The sequence below is a fragment of the Squalius cephalus genome, assembly GCF_949319135.1.
Source record: "Squalius cephalus genome assembly, chromosome: 6".
In the NCBI taxonomy this organism is placed as follows: domain Eukaryota; kingdom Metazoa; phylum Chordata; class Actinopteri; order Cypriniformes; family Leuciscidae; genus Squalius; species Squalius cephalus.
The window spans coordinates 42,849,965-42,868,281 of record NC_137127.1 but is presented as its reverse complement, the minus strand read 5'-3'; the positions used below and the strand labels follow the sequence as shown (position 1 = coordinate 42,868,281).

At 38.8% G+C, this 18,317-nt stretch overlaps 1 protein-coding gene across 2 annotated transcripts; it reads left to right on the top strand.

Moving 5' to 3' along the window:
* Positions 1-419: 419 nt before the first annotated feature.
* prdm10 (PR domain containing 10) lies at positions 420-18,250 on the top strand. Of its 2 annotated transcripts, none has more exons than XM_079874066.1 (23): positions 420-557; positions 3,915-4,045; positions 4,234-4,395; positions 5,687-5,740; positions 5,856-5,960; positions 6,122-6,302; positions 6,673-6,914; positions 6,990-7,190; positions 7,538-7,610; positions 8,093-8,210; positions 8,304-8,421; positions 8,855-9,136; positions 9,930-10,274; positions 10,975-11,130; positions 11,342-11,521; positions 11,640-11,750; positions 12,711-12,911; positions 12,988-13,131; positions 13,361-13,531; positions 14,515-14,652; positions 16,196-16,370; positions 16,464-16,564; positions 16,653-18,250. In XM_079874066.1, exons 2-23 carry the CDS (start codon positions 3,974-3,976, stop codon positions 16,842-16,844), a joined length of 3,522 nt encoding a protein of 1,173 aa, XP_079730192.1. In that variant the 5' UTR covers positions 420-557; positions 3,915-3,973; the 3' UTR covers positions 16,845-18,250. The 2 variants fall into 2 exon arrangements, with proteins under 2 accessions (XP_079730192.1, XP_079730191.1); XM_079874065.1 differs by having other exon boundaries at positions 8,852-9,136.
* Positions 18,251-18,317: the final 67 nt, after the last annotated feature.

The following is an 18,317-nucleotide window of genomic DNA, read 5'->3' as shown; positions in this document are numbered from 1 at the left end:
ATACATAAATAAATATATATATAAATAAATTTTAAAAAATGTATACATGTATACGTGCCTACATGTACACATTCATGCGTGCTTGTGTGAAGCGCTTGAAATGTCATTGGTAGGTCTGGCATGTTCTCTTTTTTCTTATTGGACGGAGTCGAACACGTTTTTCTGTTTTTCATTGGTTGGGAGAAATGGCGGAAAATTCTCATTGGCGCTGAAAGGAAAATGCCGTACGAGCATAAAATGCCAATTATCTCGAAATGAAAAACTATCTATAGATATCAAAATTCAACGACGCGTAATGTAACCCCCACAGCAAATATATTACCATAGCCCTATCGTTCCTGAAAAACTCCATCGATGTATTTATATATAACAATGTGCATATCGTCGCCCGGGGCCGCGCGTCTGTTGCTAGGTAGTTTATGTTAATATATGCAAGGCAGCCATCTCTGCAGCTACCATTCAGAGGGAAGACCCACTTCAACCTTTTCCTAAAAATGCTCAAAACTCTCGGGAAATCCACACCCGAAGCTTAAGCGCGGATTCAGGATCGTCTCTCAGTAAGTGTCACGTAAAATTCACAGCCTGTTTTCCGTTGGATGGTCGATTAGGGTGTAGATATATTTTGTTGAGTGTCTTCGCCGTGCTTTGTTGTTGTCTTAGTCCCACCCAAAATGGAGTCGTGGCGTGTCTTCCTCATTCTGCTGCAGACACTCACTGAGCGCGCCCGCCGGCCGAGCTCATCTTTGAGCGGGGAGCCAAGCGCCCCTGTCCCGCATTCAAAAACCTCCATGAAACCAATGCGCACGATTAAAACGACACCGCAGTGACGTTCCGGGTCAAACAGTGCATCTGCTCTCATCCCACTATCATTGTTGGCTTCCAGTGCGGGTTAATGTCTGATAATGCCGGAGTGAAATTGTTTTTGTGCCGCTGCGGGTTGTGTGGTATAGTCCGACTGGAACTCCCAACCTGCAGGCTTTTGACAGGGGGGGAGAGAGCCTGACAAACAGCCTGATTGCTTCATTCACCATTACAGCGTTTATAATCTCTGAATTAGTCTCAGGGTTTGAAGAAGGCCGGGGTTATAGGCGTTTGCGTGTGTTTTTTCTCTCAGCACGGTTGTTAGGGATTTTCTGTCCAGCCGTGTATCTCCTCTACCCCCGTAGTGATTAGACTGACCGCCAGTACGGGGTGCCTGTATTTGGGTTAAACGGAGTGCTTAAAATAAATCACAAAGAACAAAATGAACAGGTGAAATGGGTCGAGTTTGAGATTTCCTCTGTTCCGTTCACATCAGAAACCCTATTTAACTATATGCACGTCATTTATATAGATTAATCATGATTTTTTTTTAAGAACATTGGAGTACCATGAATATTTCATGGCTTATATCATCATGGTGTGATGCAATCACAGTACGGTACCATAGTAGCCTACCACTACAGTATATATATATATATATATATATATATATATATATAATTTTTTTTTTTTTTTTTTTTTAAGGGAGTTATTCCATTATTTTGGAATATAGAGGATACATTATTCAAGATTCACAATCATGGAAACCCCTGGAAAAATCAGAGAAATTGAAAAATGAGAAAAAAGTAACTTTTGAAAAGTAATGCATTACAGTATTTACTCCCGTTACTCTCATGTTCCACCCTTAAAAAGTAACTAATTGTGTTACTTAGTTACTTTTTAGGAAAAGTAATGTGTTGCGTTACTTTTTCTCAGCTGGGATGAGCTTGTTTTTTATAACAAAAAAGTTATATTTTTTGACAAATGTAAAGGCCCTTTCACACCAGATTTGAAATAATAAGGCCGAAGAAAATGCAAATGAATGCCTGTAAATAGTGTAGGTCCAGATTACATTTATACTACACACATTTATACTATATAGAACATACTTTTTTAGAAGTCATTACATAATTACTTATTCAAAATAAGTACCTACTCAAGAGAGTATGTGGTTTTGGACGCAGCCACTTCAACAATAAAAACAAAACATCGAAAGTCATTTTTGCTTATGGTTTAACAACTGAATCATCGAAGGTCAGCAGCAAGTACATTGGTCAAAAAAGTGAGATTAAATGCATTAAAATATCTGTTTTATTTAACATGTTTAATTATTTGAGGTTTGTGTAGTATTCTGATTTTGCATTTCACTGATTTTATTCATTTGGAGGAATACTGAATCCGTTTTTGTGCAAGTCAGATGAATAAATGCATGCTCACATTTAGAACTACAATAACCATCATGTTCACACACAGCGTACACAACGCCTCTGCACTTACTCACGATTTCTCTCAAAATGGGGACAGGAGAGCTGTCTGTCAATAAATAGGAAAACAAAGTAACTTGCATTACATATTTTAAAGAGTAACTGATATTTTGTTGTAAATTTAAAAGCAATGCGTTACTTTACTAGTTACTTAAAAAGGTAATCTGTTTACGTAACTCGAGTTGTAATTTGTAATGCGTTACCCTCAACAGTCAAATGGCTTCTTGAACAAGATAAAATGTAGGGCGGGACTTCATTTTGTCTGTGGGGAATTGATTGGGGAAAAGAGGAAAAGAGGGCTGTGTCGCATACTCTCTTGAGTAGGTACTTATTTTGAATATTAAATTCAGTTTGATATAGTATGAATGTAATGTGGACATACTACATTCGCCATGTTGTCATTATCTTGTGACCTACCAGCATCAGTTACGTCTCTTCACCACCACCATGATTTATTTATTTAACATATGTATGTTGCATTAAAAGTACATTACGGCAACGAGAACGATGCTGAGTCAAATTAAGATAAAGATGTCTTATTGGTTATTGAACCAATCAGATAAAAGTAAAACGAGAGTCAGCGAGAAGCTCATTTGATTGGCTACATGAAGAAGGTGGACCCGCCCTCCTCTTCGCGCTTACAAAACTCAATGAGTGAGAGAATCGTGCCAAAACTGGAAGCGCAGCTAAAAGAAAGACGCAACTGTACAAATCGGGTTATTTCGGGAACTTTTTTGCCTCATGTACACAACAAGTAATTTAGACATTTGCAACAGTTAATTTTTTTTACACAAATTTTGGTTTTACGTGATAAATCTGTTTTGCATTTCCTGACTCTTTTGTTTTCGCTTGCAAAATGCTGTTCACATATTTGTGCGGAAAAAAAACATGCCAAAAGTGTAAGCGTGTAAAAATGGAAGTCAGAACAATCCAGATCATATTTATTTTGCGTTAGCATAAAGCTGCAGTTTCACAATGCATGAATTACACTTGAATTACAGAAAAATGCTGCAGAAATTTTTTTCTTACACTTGAAGGCGATTGACACCTTTACAAATCTTCTCTTGCACATGCAAATTTTATTTACGCTTGCAATCTTATGTACACTTTCACAAATCTTACCCTGCGCATGCGATTCTTTATGCCATCATATTACCTTCATAAGTATGTGATTTTTGGATGTTGCTGCAAGAGTGAGGGGAAGTTATTTTGTATAAAGATTACAAGGGCACATGATTTAAAAATAATAATAATGATGATGTGCACAGAAAAATCATTAATGCAGTAGGCCTATTCCATAAAATCAAGAATTGTCGATTTTGATTTCAGGGTGACTTTAACAGTGAAACCTACTGAGGTCAGCATACTACATTATACAAGGATATGCTAGTCAGTGTCATTACCATCATACAGACTTTTATTATGACATGCTTGTCAGGGTCATTACCATCATACAGACTTTTATTATGACATGCTTGTCAGGGTCATTACCATCATACAGACTTTTATTATGACATGTTCCCCCAACATTCAGATAAGTAATCAATCCATGTGGGTTTTTCATGATGCAAGTCATGGAAATGAATGAAATCTCGATAAATCATGTCAGTTTCTGCAATGAACACACAGGTGGTTGATGACAGGTGGATAGGTGAAGGAGGTGTTCGCTCTCACCTCATACGTTTGCCATGGAGGCCAAGCAGGAGTCGTCACCTGTGTGGAGTCCGGCACCCAACAATGACACTGGAAACACACCTCAGGTACAGCCAGACCTTTCTCTTTAGATTTATTACCCATGTACAACTATTGAGTTAGCAAGAAGCTATTCCGTTTTTTAAAGTAGAATCAATAAAACATGCACTTCTTTTTATATTTCTATTGAATGGGGGTGTGAAATCCCACTTTGACATGTTTTCACGAGGTTTTTGTGTGTGTTACGGGTGTGCAGGTGCACTTCGAGGCCGGTGCGGTGGCCCAGATCGTGTACAGCGGAGAGCAGTCAGACCGCGGTCAGCAGCAGGTTTTATACGCTGCGGACGGAAGCTCCTACACCTCTGTTGAGTCCGCCGAACACACACTGGTTTACATACACCCTGCCGATGGAACACAGGTGAGCTCATCTACCTGTGAAGATGTATGGATTTGATCCTTGGTTCTGCCAGTGAAGAAGGTTAGAGTTCATGATTAAAGGTGTAGTAAGCAATATCTGAGAAACACTGTTGATATATGAAATCAACCCAAACAAACACAGCCCTCCCTTCATTGCTCCACCCTCAAAATACACAAACATGCACTGCAAGAGTGGATGTCTCTTTGTCATAGCTGTAGCAAAGCAAAATAATGCTTCAATGACACTCAGAACTGTCCTGTTACTAGAGCTAACATGACAGCAACAGCAGAACTTGGTTCTGTGAAACAGCAAAATCAATGTTACTGTGAAGCAGGAACAACGCAACCTCAGGCCTTCCCGCTTGGGTCTCTCCAGATGGGAGACAAGAAGTGTGTTGTGCTGCTCCGTCCAATCCACTTTCAACAGCATTTTTCAGAAATCGCTTACTGCACCTTTAACATTGTGGATTAAATGGGGTTTGGGATTGAATATAACATGCATGCATCAACATGCAGCATGTTGAGACAATTTTGATAATTTTGAAAAATTTTCATTCATCTATTATCTATTGCTATTATGTTACTCTAATTATATATAATTTGGCTGTTGATTTGGTAAAAAAAAAAATCTGTAGTTAAAAGTTTCTGTAATTAATCACACCTAACATTATGATTAGTAAATATATTTTCACAATGAACCTCCAAATTAATGTAGAAACTACGGAAAAACAGTATTTTAAATATTTGTTTAAGTACACATTTTTTGGTAACACTAATATAATAAGGTCCCAGTAGTTAATGTTAGTTAATGCATTAACAAAAATGAACTAACAATGAGCAAAATTTTGCTCAATTCTCATTGTTAACTACGACTCTTGCCTCAATAAACTCCTAATTACTGCTTATTAATAGTTAGTAAGGTAGTCATGCAGAATAAGGCATTATTATGTGCAATATCCTAGTTATATGCATGTGTGTGTGTATATATATATATATATATATATATATATATATATATATATATATATATATATATATATATATATATATATATATATATATATATATATATATATATAATATATATATATATATATATATATATATATATATATATATAGAGAGAGAGAGAGTGTGAGAGAGAGATTTATATTATATATTTATATTATATTATCAAAACAAAAACTTTTATGTTAGATGCGATTTATCGGGATTAATCACAAACATATACAGTTCATCATGTTTCACACAGCAACTCTAAAGGTTTACTGCTCTTTTTCGCTCCTGTTCAGTTTACAGATCAACCCCAAGTGGCTTACATTCAGCAAGATGGCACAACACAACAGGTACTGTGATCTTTTACATTTTTACATGTACCATAAATAATACTATCTGGTTGCAAATGTAATATTTTAGCAATTGCCCCTTGATGTTGCCCACTAACATGATCTGTTGCCCCAGGTGACTGTGTTGCTACCCAGCGGTCAGAATATGAACACCGCCAATCTGCATGTATTGAGCAACGTCGCTGATGGCCCACAGGCGATCCTGGAACCCGTGCCACAGGTGACACTGCACTGCTAAACATGTCCCATAATGCAATTGTTCACCTGAAAGACTTCATAACATTGTTCTGCCACAGGCACGAGAGACTACAGTGCTTCACTAATGTAAAAGATGGTTTAATTCATACAATGTTAACCTGACACTGATTATTTTCCTGACAGAGCCAACTTGCTGTAGCTAATGCGTCTCTCCCCAACATGGCGGAGGCCTCGTCGAGTCCCCTGGGGGCCACAGATTCCACTGTAGACTCAGAGGACGAGGAAGAAGACAATGATAGCGATGATTCTGACATGGATGACTGGGAACCCAGGACGCCCCAGCCATTCACTCCCCAGAACCTCTGTGAGTAGAAGTTCAACACTGGGGGTTAGTTCACCCAAACATGAACATTTTGTCATCAATTACTCATCTTTATGTCATTCCAAACCCATAAGACCTTTCCTTTATATTTGGAACACAAGTGAAGATATTTTAAATTAAATCTGAGAGATTTCTGTCCCTCCATTGACAGTCTATTCACCAGATTTAGCTTAAAAAAACGACATAAAAGAGTGATTAATTGATGACAGTTGATTTTCCTTTTTTGGTGAACTATCAGGTTAAGATTGTGGTGAGAGGAAATCATTTTGATTTTCAAAATGTGAGTTAACTCCCGAGGTTCATACATAAGTCACTTTTGAATGTGAACATGTATTTTTATTTCTGTGTGTAGGGTGTGAAGACTGTAATAATGCTAATTCTGGAGCATGTATAAAGCACGGTCCTCTGCACCCTATCCTGAACCGCCCGGTGATGTCCAAGGCTCGGGCCAGTCTTCCTCTCATCCTGTATATCGACCGCTTCCTGGGCGGAGTCTTTACCAAGCGGCGTATCCCCAAACGCACACAGTTTGGTCCTATAGAGGGGCCGCTAGTGCGACAGAGCGAACTGCAGGACACGCACATCCACCTGAAAGTACGGGTAAACCCTTCTCCAGTAGTTTTCTAGTACAGTGTTGAAAAGTCTTACATGTGTAATTCTGCTGTGTAGTTATACATGCTCGACCCAGAGAAAGAGGGCGAGAGGGCGGAGGACCTGTGGTTCGACCTGTCCGATGAGGAGCGATGTAACTGGATGATGTTTGTCCGGCCGGCCCAGAACCACCTGGAGCAGAACCTGGTGGCTTATCAGTACGGCTCGGACATTTTTTACACCACCATTAAGAACATTCAGCCCAAACAGGAGCTTAAGGTCAGAATCAAGGATAAAAAGGATATCTTTATTGATATTTTGTTTTGCATCAATTATAATTATTATATCTTTATTTTATTATTTCTCCAGCATTTCAAACAATATTCAATATGACTTGAAAGCATCTTTTTTTTTTTTTTTTGGGATTGGATATTAAAACATAAAAAATTGCAAAAGATTTTAGATTTTGCAAATGAAAACAATTTTCATATTAATATATTCATATTTTCATTTTAATTTTATATTGCCAGCATAATATTAAATGTGTTTATGGTAATGTGTGTATATATTTGTTTCACAGTAAACTATTATTTTGTGATGAATTCACATGCTATCTTGCACTTCAGGTGTGGTACGCTGCATCATATGCTGAGTTTGTCAACCAAAAGGTTCATGATGTCACAGATGAAGAGAGAAAAGGTAAATTGCAATTATCATCTCTTTTATTCATTCACAGCCACTGACATGACAAACTATAAATTTACTAAGGATATAATGGTTAACAGTTCGAAAGTTCGTATTGTGCTTTTGGGGATTTTGGTATGCTACTCTCAAATTATAAACGCTTATTAAAGAACAAATATTTTGAAACGTATGGTTGTGCATTGTGTGCCAAAAAGGTTTAAAATATAAATGTTATAAAAGGCACTTTTAAGATAATTAAAAATGAACACAGTTAATTTTAAAGATAATTAAAATCACTCAATTGTAGATAATAAAGAGTGTTAACAGGTCAGAGTTAGAATATTCAGTCTACTAGAAACAATGTTATTGTTTCGTTTTCCTGTAAATGTAAAGCATTCTTTATTACAATCTCTTTACAGTTAGTGTTAATATTTTCAACAAAAATTCTGTTGTGGTTCCTGGTTCAACTCTAAAACCCCCTGTTGTTTCTGGGTCAGTTTTACGTGAACAGGAGAAGAACTGGCCGTGTTATGAGTGTAACAGACGGTTCATGAGCTCGGAGCAGCTTCAGCAGCACTTAAACATGCACGATGACAAGCTGAACCTCATCCAAAGGTTTGAACGCACATAAACGACTCCTATTCTCCCGTGTTCATGATTGTATTCCTGAGTTCATTGTTGAGTCTGACTAATATTCTGTTCTTCCAGGCCGAAGGGCCGTGGCCGAGGACGGGGCAGGAAACGATTCTGTGCTGCGAGGCGACCAGGACGGCGTACCAAATTCATCTGCCCACAGACTCCTGTTGAGAGTGCTGACAAGACACAGGTACTGTTGACCAGTCCATTAAAGGGAAAGTACACCCAAAAATCATTTACTCACCATCATGTGGTTTTAAACCCATCCATTCACACCAAGGATGATAACTATGATGCTAAAGAAATTGTAAGTCCAGGTAGCCAAAACGTTCACACTCAATCTTTAAAGTCCATAAAGACATCGTAAAATGAATCCATATAAATCGAGCAGTTTAAGTCTTCTGAAGAGACACGATCCCTTTATATGATGAACAGGTTTAATTTAGGCTTTTATTCACATATGAACATTGATCAACACACATACATCTCAACCGTATTCCCTTTACGCAGATCAGATTAGGTTTACAATCTCTTTATGACCTTTTTGAAACTTGCAAAGTTTGGTTTAATGGACTTTTAATGGATTCTGTGCTAAATTTTTGTCTCTGCACCGGCTGTAGGAGCTGTTGGCATCTGTAGATAAACTACCATTTGAGGAAAGGACAGATGGAGCTCTTAATGGACTGAAGGTGGTGGAGATGGCAGACGAATCGATGGAGACCGAGACTGAGGAAGGGCTTGATACCCCAGCAACTCACACAGAGTCACTGCAAGTCGAGGGAGATTCTGTCTCCCCACCTCCGGCCACAGAGGTCCCAGGGTCTCCCAAAGAGGACCTGTCTCAGACCAGTCCCGTAGACCCTCACCTCACACCTCAGGACATGAGGAGGGCGAGGAGGATTAGGGTAAGCCCGTCACGAGTGACCCACACCCTCACATCTCTGCAATGTAGTGTGTTAAGCAGGCTAGAGTTGTTTAACAGTCGCGCGTGTGTGGGTGTGTGTGTCTTTCTCTTTTGTTGCGTGCTGCACGTTAAGGTGGACTTGCAGGTAGGTCTAATGCGGGCCAGAGTGGAGTCAGAGGAAACTTATTCCTTCAGTCAATACAGTGTTGACTCCCTACATCCCCATTACATCTGTCTGTATCAGTTCAGTCCTCAAGCTTCATCAACCAACAGAGTTAAAGGGACAGCTTCCCCGAAAATCAACATTCTGCCATCATTTAATTGTCATCATGTCACCGTGTTTGACCGGAAGGAGAGGTTTAGAATGCCATAGGAGAATGTCAATTCTCAGCCAAAATAAAAGCTCTATGGCGTTTGGAAGCAGAGAAATTAAAACAGCCAAGAATTGTATTGTAATGTTAATGTTGTTCTGTGAATAAAGGTATTAAGGTATAAAGGTAAAAAGAGCAGTGAGGGTGAGTAAATGATGACAGAAAGTACATTTTTGGGTGAACTGTAAGTACGACTGAAAGATTTAATCCTGTTTGTGTTCAGCATGCAAACACAAGGGCTTGTTTTAACCGCCATCTCTGTGACATACAGACTCGAGCAAGTGCATTATGTCATTGCTTGCAAACCATATTAATTCAGTGTAATCAAAGTGATTCCTCATCGTCCTGCTCGGATTGTCTTCTAGTTGTCTTCTCCTCTCAGAAGTGTCCATTCCTCCATGTTTTCTCTCTTCTCTTACCCAGAATGCCGCTCTCCAGCATCTGTTCATCCGTAAGTCCTTTCGACCCTTTAAATGTCCCCAGTGCGGGAAAGCCTTCCGAGATAAAGACAAGCTGGACCAGCACATGCGGTACCACGGGCGGGACGGCTGCCGTCACATGTGCCATCAGTGCGGGAAGGGCTTTCTGACGAACGCTTCTCTTGAGGATCACCTGCAGCTGCACTCCGACCAGCGCACATACTCCTGCCTGTTCTGCGCCGAGTCCTATGACAGATTAGACCTGCTCAAAGTGCATGTGGGGGTTCACCTGGTCAACGGCTGCTTTTCTTGTCCTTCCTGCAAGAAAACATTCACAGACTTCATACAGGTGAGATGTGCTAGCAAATAAGACACATGTGGATGCAATTTCTAAACCGCCTCGCCCAGCCCTATCTATTTGTCTTTTAAAGTCATTTTTTACCATTCCAAAAATCAGATTTTTATTAAAACAATCCTATAAAAATGTCTCACTCAGAAATCTGTGGTTGTGATGTCACAAGGCAATAATTTTTTACTCAACTGAGAAATACTTAAATGCAACACACCTTTAATTTGTTCATATTTATATTAATATTAAACTTTATTAATAAAAGAAAGTGTGTTATCATATTAGTTTTTACTGTGGTATTGATGTCGGTACTTGATGTCTTTTACTGCTATTGGAATCTGCTACTGAAAGTTTAGTGCCATAGTGCCAACTGGTTTGTAAATATTGTAATATGCAAAATTGAATTTATTTAAGTAAGACAGTGAAGTTAAAGAGTTATAATTCATGTTTAGTAACGTATATAAGACTCTTTAGAGGCTTAAAGGTACAGTAAGAAAAATAACTTAAGGAAATGGTCATATAAACTAAAGCATGGCTGTTTTTAGTGCAGAAACCTTTGCTGACATGCTAAGTGGACTTTCAAGGGGGAAAACATCATTAAAAGTGATAAGACCTCTTTAATGTCTGGTTGCATGGCAATATTCTCGATTTTTGAATCTGATCATGTGGCATTGGTCAGTCATATATCTGTGTTGTGCAGGTAAAGAAGCACGTGAGGAGTTTCCACTCAGAGAAGATCTTCCAGTGTACGGAGTGTGATAAAGCTTTCTGCAGACCTGACAAACTACGACTCCACATGCTCCGCCACTCGGACCGCAAGGACTTCCTGTGCTCCACCTGTGGAAAACAGTTTAAGGTGATTCACATATGCCCAGATGAGGAACATGCATGTAGAAGTGCAGTCACATACACACACATAAATGCTGTGCTTTGTGATGTTAATGCATTTATGTTTGAACCCAAATACATTTGCTGCATTTACAGTTTAGACATTAAATTTGCCGTAGAAGGTTTTTCTCATTCATTTCATTGTGTGTTTTTCGATTATTATAATTTTTTTTGGCCAGAGGAAGGATAAACTACGGGAACACATGCAGAGGATGCACAACCCTGAACGCGAGGCCAAAAAGGCGGACCGCATCCACCGCACCAAAGCTCTGAAACAGAAGGAGCCCACCACTGACTTTGAGAGCTTCATGTTTAAATGCAGACTCTGTATGATGGGCTTCAGGAGACGAGGGATGCTGGTATTGACCTTTGACCTCAGTTTGTCCATCACCTTTTTGCTGTTTCTTAGGCCTCCTAGAATCAGTGTTTTTGTGGCTCATTTTCTCACGTTAATGATGTAATTGCACATGTCCTCAGGTCAATCATCTGTCTAAACGACATCCTGAGATGAGACTGGAGGAGGTTCCTGAGCTGACGCTGCCCATCATTAAACCCAACAGAGATTACTTCTGCCAGTACTGTGATAAGGTCTGGACTCATTCAGCTTTGCCACTTCTGTCTTACGGGCTTGACCCATGACAGTTTAATGACCCTTCGGTCTTTACGTTGACTGCCATTACAGCAGACCCATAGAAAGACAATAGCAGTGTGTCCTTGAGCCAAGAGACTTGAGCCTCCTCTGAAAATAGAGTTGCCATTTGGCTCTTCCTGCATAGTGCCTTCGTGTCTACAGTTTATATCTTAACTCAAATTTTGGTCTTGGAAAATAAAAAAATGTTGTGAAAAATTCAAAGTAATGGAGAACATGGAAATATCAGCCAGTTTTTTTTTATGTATGTAATGAACATTATATTTATATATATATGTATGTATGTATATATATATTAGTCAAACCAAAATGTATTCAGACACCTTCAACATTTCTCACATTATCGCAGTTTATTCGCTATAGTTTAGAAAATGGTAATAAATTATGACAAGAACTTATCACATCAGTTGATATTTCACTGGTTTTGGCCATCCTTCTGTTGGACTGTCTCACAAATGAATTAGGTTGAATAGTTGTCAGTTTAAGAACACAATTAGATAATACCAAAATTAGGTCGACCAATTACCAAGCAGTGCTTAATTTTGTTCAGTCTGTGGTGTAAAAAGGTCGCATTAGCAATTAAAGAAAAAAAAATTAAGCAAAACATGGTCAAGTCAAAGTGTCTAAATAATTTTTGGTCCCCAATTTGTATACATTTTACTGGTAGTCCACTGTATGAAGATTTTTTTGGGTAAAATATGTCACAGTTTACTTTATTTTGCTATCCTCACTTATATTAACTATAGTGTCCTGCACCCACTAGTGAAAAAATATCACAAAATGATATCTGGTGTCTGAATAATTTTTGGTTTGACAAGCTCATCAAACTTGTCCTAAGACAACAACGGGTATTGTTAAAAACTCTGTTCATTAATCTATATCATCCTTTACCTGTTCAGGTCTATAAAAGTGCCAGTAAGAGGAAGGCGCACATTTTGAAGAACCACCCTGGGGCAGAATTGCCTCCCAGCATCCGGAAACTGCGTCCGGCCGGGCCGGGGGAGCCTGACCCCATGCTGAGCACACACACCCAGCTGACGGGCACCATCGCTACTGCACCTGTGTGCTGCCCGCACTGTGCCAAACAGTACAGCAGCAAGGTACAGTCATTCCTGAGTCAGTATGTGTGTGAATCTGGATGGATTTATGTGTACTAACATATCTTTATTTTTTTAGACGAAGATGGTCCAGCACATTCGTAAGAAGCATCCAGAATATCAGTACAACAGCAACAGCATCCAGGCACCTCTGTCCACCACGGTCATCAGCAGCACTCCTGCTGTCATCACAACAGACGGCACCACTGCTGAGACTGTGGTGGTGAGCAACATGAACATCATCAAATCAAAATATACCCCGTTTGCATTCTAGAAAATCTCACTGGGATCATTAGATCACCTTGTTCTAAACAAATGGGTTTCTTGCTGAATGTTCTGTTTCACTTAAAAATGCACTATATATTACTGAAGTCTTTAAAGACGCATTCAAAAAGTGTTACAGGTTAGATGGTAAACAACACAATATTCATCAGTTTCTGTCTTTCTCCTAGACGACGGACCTATTGACACAGGCCATGACGGAGCTTTCCCAGACCCTGACCACAGACTACCGCACAGCACAAGGGGATTTCCAGAGGATCCAGTACATCCCTGTGTCTCAGGCAGGAGGAGGCCTGTCTCAGCCACAGCACATACAGCTGCAGGTGGTGCAGGTCGCCCCGGTACGGACACATTCATTCACACTGGCTTTTTTGCTCTTTATTTCTATGGCTTTTCATTTTTCTTTTCTTCGATTCTCCTTGCTGCTTTTACATACTTATTAGGGGTGTAACGGTACACAGAAGTCACGGTTTGGTATTTAACTCAGTTTTGGGGTCACAGTTCGATACGAGTTTCGGTACAACAGAATAAAGCAACAAATCCCCAATGCTAGGTTACTTTTCATTTATTTTGAACAGACTGTAGTGCAAATTACAATTTGTTCCACCTATCGGCATTCAGTCCCTCTGGGGTAGCAGTAACAGAATGCACTGATGCATAGGTCATATTTTTTTGTAGGGCTGATAAAAAAACAAAAGGTATTTGGTCACAATCAGTTTCTAAACTGAAAAGTATCTTGTGTGTTATAATAGTACAAAAATAAAACACTCCTGTAGTCTTTTTCTTAAAATTGCATAAGCTTGTTTAAATAAACAATTAAGGAATTGATTTGTTACTTTAATTGACAGATTGACCAATGCTGTGCGGTTAAATTGCAACGGCTGTTTTCAAATGTATTGGTTTGATTAACGTCTTGTGCGTAGCCTACGATGTCATTTTTGGGTCATTTTATAGGCTACTAGCAAGCTCTTGCGTGCCATCTGAACTCTTGTTTTGGGTATGTGCATATTATCATCTCTTCTTCTGCTCTTTCTCCCTTATAACATGTAAGTTGGTTAAAACATAATGCAGTACGTTTACTGCCTCAGATGCGGCAGTTCGAATGACGGACAAAACATGTCTGAAATTCTCTGAGATTTGTTGGTCAGAAACCTCATAACTCCATTTGAGCTTGATTTTGGTAAAGTGTTAATAATACAATTTAGTTTATTTAAAAAAAAAAAAATGCATTTTTTTCCTGTTTTTGGAGATACAAGGTTTCCGACAACATGATGTGTTTCGGAGTGATTTGATAAGTGAGTGTTGTGTCTGTTTGTCTCTGCAGGCGTCCTCTCCTCACTCTCAGCACTCTACTGTAGATGTGAGTCAGTTACATGACCCTCACAGTTACAGTCAGCACTCGATTCAGGTTCAGCACATACAGGTGTCTGAGCCCACCGGGACAGTGCAGGCCAATGCACAGGTGAGCGGCTCTTTTACAGCATATTTGGGCTGTAAATGGCAGGGATTTAAAGGATCAGATCTCCCATTTTCATCCAGCTTTGTATTGTTACAGTGTCAGTTGTATATGTAAATGGACAATTTGGAGTGTTTCTCTGTGTCACCTGCATTCCTGATTATTTGTCAGCAAAAGTCTACCAGATGAAGAAAATGCGTCATTTGGAGGACTTTTGACAACTCCAGGGCCAGGTCTGGGTAGTAACTGATTACATGTAATCTGGATTATGTAATCAGATTCCAAAAATTAAGTTGTTTTATTTAGATTATATTACATGTTAAAATACTTGTAATCAGACTACAGTTACTTTTATATTGATTACATGTTATTCATTAAACTCACAAACTCCCTTCAGTTCCATCACGAAACCCATTTTGGAAATGCGGACGTAATGTAATATTTTATGCACTATAAAATATGCACAATGCACAATATTATCCTATTCAATATGATGTGATAAACAAGTTAAGTCGAAAGTAATCAAAAAGTAGTCAGATTATATTACCGTAAACGTGTAATGTAATGGATTACGTAACTAACTATTTTTTTTTCATGTAATTTGGAATCAGTAATGGACTAAACTTTTGTAAGTAATCTACCCAGCACTGTCCAGGGCTGTTTCTCAGAAGCATTGTGAGCAAAGTTGATCATTGCCGCAACGGTTCTACGATCTACTTAGGATTACAGAGCTTTTGGAAAACGCAGCCCATTTGTTAAACTACAGAGCCGGCATGTTTGTATTATGCCCACGGACAGTCGGCTTGACAGAGCTGCAGTGCCAAAATTGTTTCAAAATTCCATTATGGGTGTTGAAGTTTTTGACGGAAGGCCACAGGCCTTTTTCTGTTTTCTCTAGTCATGTAGCACTAGAAAAAAATATTTTTTTCGTGTTTCTACGGCATAGACAGCCAAGTATTATTAAAAGCCCATCTTGCCAGTGGTGAATTCCCCTTTTTAAATAAATATATGCACTGCGGGTTTCTGAATGTCTGAAGTTTTCTGAAATTTTTCAGGCAAATTGCCACAATAAAAGTGTTATGATTTGACACTTGAAAATGAGGAAATTAAGATTGTACTGTAAAATAAAACTATATTTAAGTGCTTGATTTATTTTACAGTATAACAGTATAACATTTTTACCTAAATCGCTCAGCCCTAAAACGATGGCACGCACTTTAAAAAAAAATTCTTATTTTTTTTTATTTGTGCAAATGCACTCTCCAATAAAAACACTTCGGAATGATTTTGTTGTGAAAATTCCTGTCTTTTTTTCATATCACAGAAAATCAAAAAGTATTATAATGTCCATAAAAATGTTTGTAGTCCATAATGTTGTACTATGAGGAGAAATTAAATAATTTTGGATCATCAGTGGATGACGAGTATTTGACAGTTATGTAAATAATCTTGGTAGGAAAAAAATATGCATGTATGTAATTGCATGTAGTTTAGTGGCATCAGACTCACTGTCACTACTCCTTTTGACACTTCCTAACCATCCAATCAGGTGTCAGGTCAGCCTCTAAGTCCCTCCTCTCAGCAAGCTGCCCAGGAGCTAAGCACTGCCCAGCTGACCCCTGTGACCCTGGCTCAGAGCCAGACTCTACAGACGTCCACTAATCAGACTCAAGGTGCTGCACAGCACGCGTACCTTCCCAGCAACTGGAACTACAGGGGTTATCGTAAGTACCTTTAGCAAAAGCGCCTGTTTTCAAAGTTATATTAACCTGCGAGTATGAAGACAGCATTGTGTTTCCCTCCTTTGCTGCTATAAGCATCTGAGATCCAGATGATGGCTCTTCCTCACACTCAGTATGTGATCGCAGAGGCGAGCACCCCCGTCACCTCGGCCGTCAACAACAGTCAGGTCAAAACGGTGAGTCTGACGTTCACTAGAAGAACAACCTGGCTTCCACTTTCAGATGGTGTCCTGCAATTGTTGTTTTGTTTCTCGCGCATTGCAGACACACTACGTCATCTCAGACGGACAGTCGGAGCTGGATGGGAAGCAGGTGAGCGTCCCGTCCACCGTAGCACAGGTTCACTCCGACCCGCTGGAGCAGCCCGCCGTCAGTCAGCAGACCACCACGCAGTACATCATCACCACCACCACCAATGGGACGGGGGCCAGTGAAGTTCACATCACCAAACCCTGACACTGAATCACACGTGAAGAAGCGCTCCGTTGTTTACTGAAGGGGGACAGATCAATAACTCTAAACGAGCAAACAGATTTATTTTTATTTCCTTAAAGAGTAAAAACTAAACTTAAAGAGTGAAGATGGTTTTTTATAAAATATATTCAGAACACTGGAGTGATTAACTGTGTTTCTAGAGACCCAAAAACACCCATCCATGTGTGATTTCAGGAACTATCATGACTTTTAACCTGTGCCATCCTGCCTCTTTTATGATATTCATTTTGGCCTAATTTGATTGTTGTTCCTAGTATTCTTTTTTTATTCAGTACATTTTCCCTTAAGTATTGAGAGAGAGTTTTTTTCGTGCCTGACTGAGACTGAGGAGAGACCTTTAAAATATGTTTTATTTATAAAGTAATTTCATGTTTCCCACAATAAAGGGGTCAAATGATGTGAATTTTCACTTTCACTGGATTTTGTTTTGAATATATTTGGAATTCTTAAAGTAAAATTCAGTTTTTTAAAAGGCTCAGTTTTCATGAACCTTCTAAAAGAAAACTTTTAGCAGAGTTAGCAGGTGAATCTCGTGAAAGATCCTATTTTACCCCCAAAAACAAAGAAATAATTATGATTTGCATAGATCATAATGTCAGGAAAACAAACTTCCGTTTCTTGAAACAAAATAGAATGTAATTTTCCTTTTGGTTTTGGGGTGAAATATGATCTTGTCATTTCTTTATGAGATTCAGTCTAGCTTACATCTCAAGATTTATATTATAATTCAAGCATTGATAAGTTAAACATCAAACATCCAAGATCAGATCATCCATGCTCACATCACCTTACTTCAGACGTGATGAAAGCAAAACCCAAATCAACTTTTACTTACAATATTTTGCCCATGGAAGGAGTCACCAGGCAGAATGAGGTTCAGGTGAAGGTTAAACAAATAATTCCCCCACCCCCCTCAATCTGATTCCTCATATTATTCTGTGAATCATAAAATGACTGGAGAATTTTGAGAACTTGTGTATTTCATGTAACTTGTGCTTATGGACATAGTAGTATTTATTTGGGTTTTGCACATCTGTCAGTGGAGCGCTGCTGCATCTTTATAACCTGAAAAAGGGAAATATATACAATATCCACTATTTATACTGAGACAACCTTGTACAATGTAAAAAAAAAAAAAAAAGTATCTGTTCTATGATAAGTATTGTTGTAATTATTGACGGTTAATGTACAGTAATGCGCCTCCGTGTCTCTGAGTTGGTGTCTACCGTTATCTCCTAGTGATGGGAAATAAATGTGTTTTTGTACACTTGATGTCTTCCCTGAGTGTCAGTCCTCAAATCCCTCATCTTTGCTTTATTGTGTATGACTGCCTTTTTAAAGAAAGGTTCTGAAATAAATACAATAGTAAAATATATCGACAGCATCATTTCAATTATAATCTAATGTTTTGACTCAATGTCGTGCATTTTTAAT

Coding starts and splice junctions, on each gene's coding strand:
- prdm10 (XM_079874065.1), top strand. CDS start 3,974: ATGGAGGCCAAGCAGGAGTCGTCACCTGTGTGGAGTCCGGCACCCAAC. Junction 7,191..7,537: donor AGCCCAAACAGGAGCTTAAG/GTCAGAATCAAG, acceptor CTTGCACTTCAG/GTGTGGTACGCTGCATCATA. Junction 16,565..16,652: donor ACAACAGTCAGGTCAAAACG/GTGAGTCTGACG, acceptor CGCGCATTGCAG/ACACACTACGTCATCTCAGA.